The following is a 9,434-nucleotide window of genomic DNA, read 5'->3' as shown; positions in this document are numbered from 1 at the left end:
CGTGGGCTGGCAGGAGGCTGTGACCCCATCCTCAGTGACATCCCCAACAGAGGGACCAGGGAGTGTTCACTCCGACACCTCCAACTGATCTCGCCCCTCAGGGTCACGGGGGCAGGGGCTCTCGCAAGGCGACTCTCGAGCACACAGGCACCCAGAGGACAAACCCCAAACACAGAAGCACAAGACAGACGGGCGAGTGGGGACCTCCCCTCCCCAACTGGACTCTTCAGTGCTGGGGGTGCTGACGACTTGGCAGGGAGAATGGGGCCCCTAAGGGGAGAGTGGGGATGTGGGGTCAGTCTCCCCTTTTTTTCTGTCTTTTTCTCTCTTTCTCACACAGAAACACACATACCCAGAAGTGTATTTCTAAGCCCCCTTTGCCCTTCCATCCCTCCCTGTCTCATGTATACCCACACAGCTGTTCTCTCTCTCTCTCTCTCCTCCTCCTCCTCCTCCTCCTCCTCCAGTTTCCCTTCCCCACCCCACTTATATGCTCTGGAATCTGTGGAGACGCCAGCCCTGCCCAACCAGAGATGCCAAAAATGGGGACACAACTTCTGGACAGAGGACACGGGCCACGCCCCCTGTGCATCCCCACCCCTGCCCCTCCAGACGGCTTTATTACCTCATACGCAGCTCATCTTAAACCAATAGAATCGCTCGGTGGACGAGAGTGTCTGACTCAGATATCTACCTCGGAGGGAGTTTCTGCTACTTTAGGGAATTGTCGGCTAGGCTTTGGGGTTGAACTTTTTTTTTTTTTTTTTTTTTAAGGAAAGAAAAAGAAACCCTGGGATCCATTTGGTTTTTCTTGTTGTTTGTTGCTTTTTGTTTATTTGGTTTTATTGTTGATTCTTATATATATATATATATATATGGGTTTTTTTTCTTTCCTTACTTCTTACTTTCCCATTTTAGGGGTGACAGCCAAAGGGGTCCTGGTGAGAGGGGGTTTAAATGGAACTGGTGAAGTGGCACATGGCTCCGGCCTGTCCACTGTGGGTGACTCTGTGGGGCGCACACCAGGCCCCCCACGATCACGGTGTTCACCCCGTGCAGGCAGGTTCCGCCGCGCTCAGTGTGGACAGAGCGAGGAGCCTGTCCGCTGGCCTCCTGGTCCTCCTCAACTCTCGGGCAGGGCTGGACTGGGTCATTGCGAGGAAACTGAAGATACCACCTTCCCCGTGTAATGGGTCTTTAAAACTTTTTTTTTTTTTTACTATTCAGGTTGGAGAGGAAAGAATGGGGAAGGGGTTATTGCCAAATATGTTAAATATGGGTTGGGGTGCTTCTCTATGTATCTCCCTCGGTTGCCCTGGAAATGAGGTATCTCTTTCTCACACCAAAATCAAGGGGTGATGAGAGAGAGGGAGGTTGCAGAAAGCCAGGTATGGGGGAGAGTAAAATCGACACTGGCCCATCCTCCGGCCCTACACCCCACCACCTGACCCCTCACATCCTCAGGATTGGACCAGACTGTCAAGAGAGGGGGACCCCCCATCAAAGCCCCGGGCAGGATTTGGGGACAGGTTGGGAGTGTGATGGGTGGGCGTGGGAGGCCTGGGCCGGGGCAGTTCTCTCCTCACTTGTAAACTTGTAGTTTCACAGAAAAAAAAAAAAAAAGACACTTTTAAATAAAGAAATTTCTTTTTTCCCTGGGTTTAGTTGAGAATTTTTTTCAAAAACCATGAAAAACACCAGGAAAAAAAAAAAAAAGTTTCCTCTTCCAGAGTCCCCAAACAGGTTTGTGCCCTGTCCCGAGCCTTCCCCCTCACTACCCAGACCCACCAACAGTGGCCGGCCTGGGGTTGAGGCCTAGCAATTACACCAGCCCAGCCATGGGGGCTCCAGTGCGCTGCCAGCTGAGAGATGGAGTGCTCTGAGCGGGTGGACCCTAGGAAGCGCACCCCACACCCCCAGAGAAGTGGCCGTGCCCAGGGGTGGGGTGAAGACTGCTACTCCCAGCACCTGAAGGACTCTTGGGGAGGCATGAATTCCTAGCATTCCCTGCCACTGGCCAGGACAGGGAGACGGGGGCAGGGGAGAGGGCGCAAGCACCCCCTAGGGAGGTGGCCACAGCAGGAAGAGGGGCAGACAGAGCCTGGAGCCTGGGAAGGAGGCAGGATGGCCGCAGGGGCAGCAGCCAGAGACTGGGTGCTGGTCTTCAGCCTGTGGGGTGAGCCCTCCCCTCCCGGAACCTCCCTGCAGAGAGCACTGCCCCAGCCCCGATCTCCCCAGGACTGGTGCCCGGGTGTGTTTCCCAAGCTCCTGGCCCACCCTGTCGTGATTTCATTAGCCCCCGTCTCCTGCCTGCCCCTCCACCATGGTGCTGTCTCCCAGGGGCGGTGGTGGGCGCACAGAACATTACAGCCCGGATCGGGGAGCCACTGGTGCTGAACTGTAAGGGGGCCCCCAAGAAACCACCTCAGCAGCTGGAGTGGAAACTGGTAAGCAGGGGTCCTGGTGCAGTCCTCCAGCTTCCAGAGAGATCCGCGAAGTCGCACCCCGGCTGCCACCCTCGCCAGCCTTCACCAAAACTGCACTGAGGCTGCCTCCTCTGTCTGCAGAACACAGGCCGCACGGAGGCGTGGAAGGTCCTGTCCCCCCAGGGAGGCCCCTGGGACAGCGTGGCCCGTGTCCTCCCCAACGGCTCCCTCCTGCTCCCAGCTGTTGGGGTCCAGGACGAGGGGACTTTCCGGTGCCGGGCAACCAGCAGGAGCGGAAAGGAGGCCAAGTCCAACTACAGAGTGCGCGTCTACCGTAAGGGCTCCGGGGACTTCCACGGGGCCACCTTCATCAAAGGGAAAGGCTCCAGCCCCAGCCGGGCTCCCTGGTCCCCCGGTGGGAGGCCCTCTGACTCCCCCATTTCCACTCCTCAAAGCTGCTGCCTCTGATCACATCTTTCCCCCCTTCAGAGATTCCTGGGAAACCAGAAATTGTAGACCCTGCCTCGGAACTGAAGGCCGGTGTCCCCAGTAAGGTATGGACGGCAGTGGGGGAGCAGAAACCGGTCCCGTGAGCGGGAGGACTGTGGCTGTGTGTGTACATACCCCATGTCTCGTCTTCAAAGAACGATGAGGTCACCGCTCTCTCCAGGTGGGGACATGTGTGTCAGAGGGGGGCTACCCTGCAGGGACTCTGAGCTGGCACTTGGATGGGAAACCCCTGATACCTGACGGGAAGGGTAAGTCCCCAGGTGCCCCTGCCAGGTGCCTTCGTCCTCCCACACCCACCCCGGATGTCTTACCCGGTCCTCCCCGCACCACAGGCGTGTCTGTGAAGGAGCAGACCAGGAGACACCCCGAGACGGGGCTCTTCACGCTGCAGTCAGAGCTGGTGGTGACCCCAGCGCAGGGAGGAGCTCCACACCCTACCTTCTCCTGCAGCTTCAGCCCAGGACTCCCCCGCCGCCGGGCCTTGCATGCACCCCCAATCAAGCCCAGAGTCTGGGGTGAGTAGGGGCAGGAAGGGCCCTAAGCTTGGATGAGCACATGTTGAAGGAAGTAGGGCCTCAGGGGGAGAAGGGTCAAGCCCACACCCACGGGGGGGCTGGCACAGGCCTGACTCCCCCTCACGTCCCTCGGACCCCAGACCCTGTGCCTCTGGGGGAGGTCCGACTGGTGGTAGAGCCGGAAGGTGGAGCAGTAGCTCCAGGCGGGACTGTGACCCTGACCTGCGAAAGCCCTGCCCAGCCGCCGCCTCAGATCCACTGGATGAAGGATGTGAGTGACCTGGGGGGCTGGAAGGAGGGGAGAGGCCGGCAAGGAGCTGAGGGTGGGGAGACAGAGACAGCAGTGTGGGATGTCTGGGCGGGGCTTTCGTAATGGTCTCCTGGTCCCCTTTCCCACCTAGGGCGTGGCCCTGCCCCTCCCCCCCAGCCCTGTGCTGCTCCTCCCGGAGGTGGGGCCTCAGGACCAGGGGGCCTACAGCTGTGTGGTGGCCCACCCCAGCCACGGGCCTCAGGAGAGCCCTGTTGTCAGCATCAGCGTCATCGGTGAGACCGCTCTCCAAACCCTGGGGACGCGGGCTGGGGTGGGGGACAGTGCAGGCTCCCGTTCTGTCCTGTGCTGGCATTACCTCCCAAAGTCACCCCTCCTTCCCACCCTGGCCTTCCTCTGTCCCACCCGGACTCTGCCCAGACAGCAGCCCAGCCTCTCCCCTCTAAGAAAGACTCCACTGGACTCCCCCACAGAGCCCCGTCCCAGACAAAGTCTTCCCTCTGACTTGCCTCTGGTTTTGTCTTCTAGAAACAGGCGAAGAAGGGCTGACCGCAGGTGAGGGTCAGATAGAGTCAGAGTGAAGCAGACAGTCCCCAACTCACGGGACCGGGGGATAGTCAACCAGAAAGAATGGTGAGTGGGGGCGTTGGGCCCTCAGTGTCCCCTGTCTCCGTGCAGGCTCCGCGGGAGGGTCAGGGCTGGGAACTCTGGCCCTGGCCCTGGGGATCCTGGGAGGCCTGGGGACAGCTGCTCTGCTCTTCGGGGTTGTCATGTGGCAGAGGCGGCGGCGCCAAGGAGTGGAGCGGTGAGTGGACAAAGAGACACCTCAGGTGTGAGCCTCTCAGGCAGCAAGTGAGGGGTGTGGGGTGGCAGGACAGGGTGCTAGGAACCATGTCCCCAATGCTCCTCAGCAGGAAGGTCCCAGAAAACCAGGAGGAGGAGGAGGAGGAGCGCGCAGAGTTGAATCAGTCGGAGGAGCCGGAGGCGGCCGAGCACAATGCAGGAGGGCCTTGAGGGGCCCACAGACAGACCCCACCCACCAGCCCCCTTTGTTTTCCCTGGCCCCAGACCAGCTCTCCCCTCTACGATCCCTGGCCCCCCTTGCCAAACTTTCTTCCACCACCAGACACCCCCCAAACAGTGATGAGTAAACACCCGACACACCTTGCCCACATGCGTCTGTGTGTGCGTGTGTGTGCGCTGTGTGCGTGTGTGTGCGCGTGTGAGGCAACCTCACCCCTGCACTCTTTTTTTCCTTTGGAGAGATTTTTGCTATAGGGCACGTGCGCTCACGAGACAGACAGAGAGAGACAGAGAAAGCGAGAAATCACCCCCCAGAGGGGATGGCCACGCCGCAATCCCATCTCCTCCGTTCTCCTCTCAGGATCTTGGGCACGCACGCACACGCACCCAGCATACGTCTAAGCCACCAGGTCTGGGACTTGAACCGCGGTCGACTACGTGGGAGTCCAGCGACATAGCCATTATGCTAACTGCTGGTCCCACCCCTGCACTCTGAGAATTCTAAAGGAGAGAAGTGCACCCCAATGTGTCCCCAGACCACACCTAACATCCATTCATTCGGGGAGAAGATGCTCCTGTCCTAGACAGACGGAAAGGGAGAGCTCAGGAAGAGTTCCCATCAATAGATTTCATTGTTTATTGAATTTGTAATAAAGGAGGTGGGGGGGCACTTAAGAGTGACAACCCACATTAGACCTTTGGGGGATAAAATTAAATTAAGTCAAGAGGGAGAGCTGGGAGTTAGAGCCTTGCCCACCTTTCAACCTCAACTCAAGAAACCTGGGTGAAAGCAAAGGATTACGAGGAAGGAGAAACAGACATTCGGTGCAGCCTGTCGTCTCGTGCCACCGCCGGGGGCTCCGGGCTGCCGAGCGAGCAGCTCTGAGCAGAAGGCTCTCCCATCCGTGCAGATGTCCCTCCTCTCCACACCCTCCTTGACAGGGGCCAGGCTGGCCTTGGCCCACAGAAGTGGAGGAGTCAGGGAGGCCCAGGAGTACGGAAGGGTCAGCAGGGACCCCAATACTGATTCTCCCCTGGTTGGAGGTGGGCAGGGAAGGAGACCAGCTCAAATACTGAGCAGCCAAAAAAAGAAGAAAATGGCGAGAAACAGGAAGAGGGAATCCTGCCAACTGGAGGTCGGGTGACCCTGTCCCAGATCCACACCTGTGGGAGAGAGGAGAGCTGAGGAAGCCTGGACTCCCAGGCCAGGAGGAGGAGCTGCCTGGCAGAGGAGCAGGGGAGACCCTTACCTGTGGCCCTGCGGAAGGGCTCGTGGGTATTGAAGACGGTGGTGAAAAAGCCAAAGGGAAAAGCACCAACACCAAACGAGAAGTGAAAGCCCCCGGTGTCACCAAACGGCTGGAATCCCTGGGGAGGGAGAAAACGTCAGAGAGGAACGAGGCGAATCTCTGGCAAGGGAGGGACACAACTGGACAAGACTCACCCCTCTGCTCTCTGGAGCCGGGCGCTGGCCCTGGGGGCGGGGTGGGGTCTTCAATCTGGGGAAGAGAAGAGAGACAGGGAACTTTCTCCTCTCCTCCACGCTGTCTTCCCAGAGCACCGCCCGGCCCCCGGCTTCTCACCTGGGATCCTGAGGCTTCTGGCTCCCTCGCCCATAAAGCGGGACGACCTTCTCTCTGCTGATCCCAGCTTTACACACTGGGCATTCTTGCCGCTCTGGCCGCGTCTCCAGCCACTGGGGAGAAAAAGAACGAAATGGTTTCAGTATACAGGAGGGTCTTCCAGCTTCTCAGACCTCCCCACGTCCCTCTTCAACTCCTCTGAGTACTCACCTGATGAAGACAGGGCCAACTGGACGGAGGGGGGAAAAGTCACACTGGTTACAGAAACAAAAAGACCCCAGACCGCACAGAGCCCCGTCGCATCCCCCTTCCCACATAGTACCTGTTTCCTTTTCATACTTTGGGCAACCTCTACTCTGCCGGCCAACCTCTCTCATGCCAGCCTTCCTGCTTATCTGATCTTCCATGCCTAAAGCTCCAGCTGTCCACGGGCTCAATCTACTCTTCCCCCTCACACACATTCTCATCCCCCGCCTCCTCTGCCTTACCACTTAACTTCCGATTCTCTTGTACCGACCCCTTTCTAGGTCTCCTCTCAGCCCCATTCATTCTTGTCCCCACCATGACTCCAAAGCAAACCTCCTTTAACAGCACGTGACCCCATTATTCCTTTCCCTCTCGCTTCCAGACTCAATAAAGTCCCTATTTCCAGACCCTTTAACTTTGCCCCTCCGCACTGCCCTTGTCCCACTGCCTAACCTTTAAGCCTCATCTGTTTCCCCTTGAAAAACTAAGACCCTTCCCTTCCCTGGGTTAAGGCTGGTCGGGTCTCACCTGTTCCAAAGTGCGGCGTTGCCTACTCCCAGCCCCACCTCCTCCTCTTAGACACCACACGCCCCAGCTCCCAGTCCTAACATCTTCCACAGATCTCGGCTGTACAGATAAGATCCTTCCACCCACACACATGCCAGGAAAGACCCTGTCCCCTCCTGGGGCCTCGTCCCAGGGGATGTGCCCTCCGATTATCGGGATGACTGGACGGTCCCCCGCTTTCAGCCTCCGCGGCCCCACCGCCTTCCGCCCCCACCCCAATTCTCTCACCAGTACAGGTGGCCACACACACTGACCACAGCCTCCCGAGCACTCTCCAAACATATATTACATTCGAAGGTCGCGCCCGCCCCGCCCCGCTCGCGGTTTGGCCCTTCGGGGCCCCCGTCCTCCTCCTCCGCAGCTGCCATGGTCGGTCCTATTTCGCCCCCGCGTACTCCCTCAGTCTCCCTAAACACACACACATACACACGCCCCAACAAACGAGAAACCGCCTCCTACCCAAGATGGTTGGGCAGGGCTCAAGGTTTTCAAATCTCTATTGGTGTGCGTGCCTGCCAATCATAGAGGAGTCAAAAGAAAGGATTGGCCCAAAGGGTGTAGGCGGAAAAAAGTTTACGCGATCCTACCCTCTCACAGTGACTATTGGCTGATACAGTCGCCGTCAGTACGCAATGCCCAGTGATTGGTGACAGCTCGCTACAGCCGGGCCCGTCGTCCAGCCAGGGCGAACTTCATTCGCTTGAGCAGCTGCCAGTCATCAAAAGCCAGAAGCAATTGGTTCGGGACTACGTAGCTCTCGCCCACTATCAACCCCCCTTGTTTCTTTCACTTCCTCTTTCAGAGAATATGCGGATTCCTATTGGACTTTGGAGCGTACCGCTCCAAAGTAAGTGATTGGTTAGAGCAAAACAGAAAATGGTGGTTATGTAAAATACGCCTGCGCAGCACGCGTGGGACACGGTGAGCCAATCCTGTGGTGGTTGAGCCTCCTCTGGTCCCACCCCTTCACCTCTATCTTGTCGCCATGGTAACTGCTCTACAATTGGTGGGACTTAGAGTTCAAAGGCCTCGATTTGGCTTCATCCGGGTCCTTCGACTGTGGACTCTCTGGGCTGATTGGGTAGTTTCTTTCTCCCCTGATTGGCCAAGATCCGGAAAGACGGCGAAGCGCTCGGAAAAGAGGGCAAATCCTACGGTCCCAGGGTTCAAAATGGCTCCGGCCTCCCCGGATGACAGAAAGAGCAGAGCTGGGGCCCGCCCCTCTCTCCTGGTGAAGGGAGCAGTACTGGCATTAGCCCGACGTTTGGATGGTGCGGGCATCCATCTGCGGCGCGGGTGTTAACCCAGCTCCCTCGACTTAGCTCGCCCCTCCTTAGGTGATTTACAAAGCAGAACTGAGCTAAGGTCCGTCCCCTTCTTTATGCGACACACAGATCTCGACTCTCTTTTCAGCTTTCAAAGCAAAAAAGGATCTGCCTTTTCCGGGTGACCCGCCGCGGAATGGGTTTAGACCTGTCCTTTCTTTCCTGTTATCTGCCCAGCAGAACTGGGGTCGTCTTGGGCTGGACCCCTGGGAGTTTGGACCCTTCCTCCAGTCTGCGACCCTCCCTGTGGCTCCAAGAGCAGAGAGCTAAGTTAACAGTTCTCCCACTGCTAGTGTTCTTTACGTCCTTTCCCCAGGGCATGTGAACTCGTGCAGAATGCAGGTGTGTCAGGAGGCGTGAGGCCGACACACCTGGCTGTTCGGCAACACCCTGATAAAAGGGCTGGTGACTCAGGAGCAACGATAAGAGTTGCATAGCGGTTTAGGAAACAAGGCATGGAGAGGAAGGGCGGAGGCTAAGGAGGGAGGAGTGATGGAATGGTCCTGGTAAATGGCTAATGGAGTATGAGGGGCTGGGGAGCTAGATTCAGGCTGGAAATTACGCATACATATTCCGGAGGAACCGGCCTTGATTCCCCACTCCCCCCCACACACACCCCAGGAAGTCACCCTAACACCCAATTTCAATTGGAAGGAAAAAAGCACCAAATTCTGTGTTGGGGGATGGCGGTGGGGCGTGGGGGCGCGGTCTGAGCTTGGGTAGGACTGATAGGAACCAGGAAAAGTACCGAGGTAAAAGGGCAGAGCAGGGAAAGGGCCCGGAGAGGACCAGCGCGTATCCCTTTTCCGCAAAGGCCAGCAGAGTGGGTGGAGGAGGGCGCCGGACTGCTGGGAGATGGGGAGTGCGGGACGGCTGAGAGGCACAGTGACCAGACCGGGCTGGAGGGTAAGGTGAGGAGAGGTGGGGTCGGCGTCCCGGGGACGGAAGAGCTGCGCTCCGCATACGGCAGG

General features: G+C 58.0%; 4 protein-coding genes across 5 annotated transcripts in view; 3 read left to right on the top strand and 1 right to left on the bottom strand.

The window, feature by feature from the left end:
• Positions 1-673, top strand: part of PBX2 (PBX homeobox 2) — a gene marked incomplete at its 5' end in the record, with an annotated part of 2,292 nt that extends 1,619 nt beyond the window's left edge. Inside the window, 1 exon segment of the mRNA XM_027774130.1 lies at positions 5-673. Coding sequence (XP_027629931.1) covers positions 5-88 — 84 coding nt within the window.
• Positions 674-1,731: 1,058 nt separating this feature from the next.
• AGER (advanced glycosylation end-product specific receptor) lies at positions 1,732-4,887 on the top strand. Of its 2 annotated transcripts, none has more exons than XM_027774131.1 (11): positions 1,732-2,176; positions 2,341-2,447; positions 2,568-2,760; positions 2,916-2,980; positions 3,097-3,184; positions 3,269-3,451; positions 3,592-3,722; positions 3,853-3,994; positions 4,248-4,274; positions 4,398-4,524; positions 4,631-4,887. In XM_027774131.1, the coding sequence occupies exons 1-11, from the start codon at positions 2,125-2,127 to the stop codon at positions 4,731-4,733; spliced, it is 1,218 nt and encodes a 405-aa protein (XP_027629932.1). In that variant the 5' UTR covers positions 1,732-2,124; the 3' UTR covers positions 4,734-4,887. The 2 variants fall into 2 exon arrangements, with proteins under 2 accessions (XP_027629932.1, XP_006154376.1); XM_006154314.3 differs by having other exon boundaries at positions 1,733-2,176; positions 4,634-4,887.
• Positions 4,888-5,355: 468 nt separating this feature from the next.
• Positions 5,356-7,586, bottom strand: RNF5 (ring finger protein 5). The gene is made up of 6 exons (XM_006154313.3): positions 7,367-7,586; positions 6,536-6,554; positions 6,326-6,438; positions 6,187-6,241; positions 5,993-6,110; positions 5,356-5,906 (listed from the first exon to the last, which is right to left on the bottom strand). Exons 1-6 carry the CDS (start codon positions 7,504-7,506, stop codon positions 5,809-5,811), a joined length of 543 nt encoding a protein of 180 aa, XP_006154375.1. The 5' UTR covers positions 7,507-7,586; the 3' UTR covers positions 5,356-5,808.
• Positions 7,587-9,275: 1,689 nt separating this feature from the next.
• AGPAT1 (1-acylglycerol-3-phosphate O-acyltransferase 1) overlaps positions 9,276-9,434 on the top strand; it is an 8,972-nt gene continuing 8,813 nt past the window's right edge. Inside the window, exon 1 of the mRNA XM_027774129.1 lies at positions 9,276-9,374. The gene's annotated coding sequence lies outside the window, so the exon portion shown is untranslated. The remainder of the gene's footprint in view (positions 9,375-9,434) is intronic.

The sequence above is a fragment of the Tupaia chinensis genome, unplaced genomic scaffold (assembly GCF_000334495.1).
Source record: "Tupaia chinensis unplaced genomic scaffold, TupChi_1.0 Scaffold000403_1, whole genome shotgun sequence".
NCBI classification, from domain to species: Eukaryota; Metazoa; Chordata; class Mammalia; order Scandentia; family Tupaiidae; genus Tupaia; species Tupaia belangeri.
This window is presented reverse-complemented; position numbering and strand designations above follow the sequence as displayed.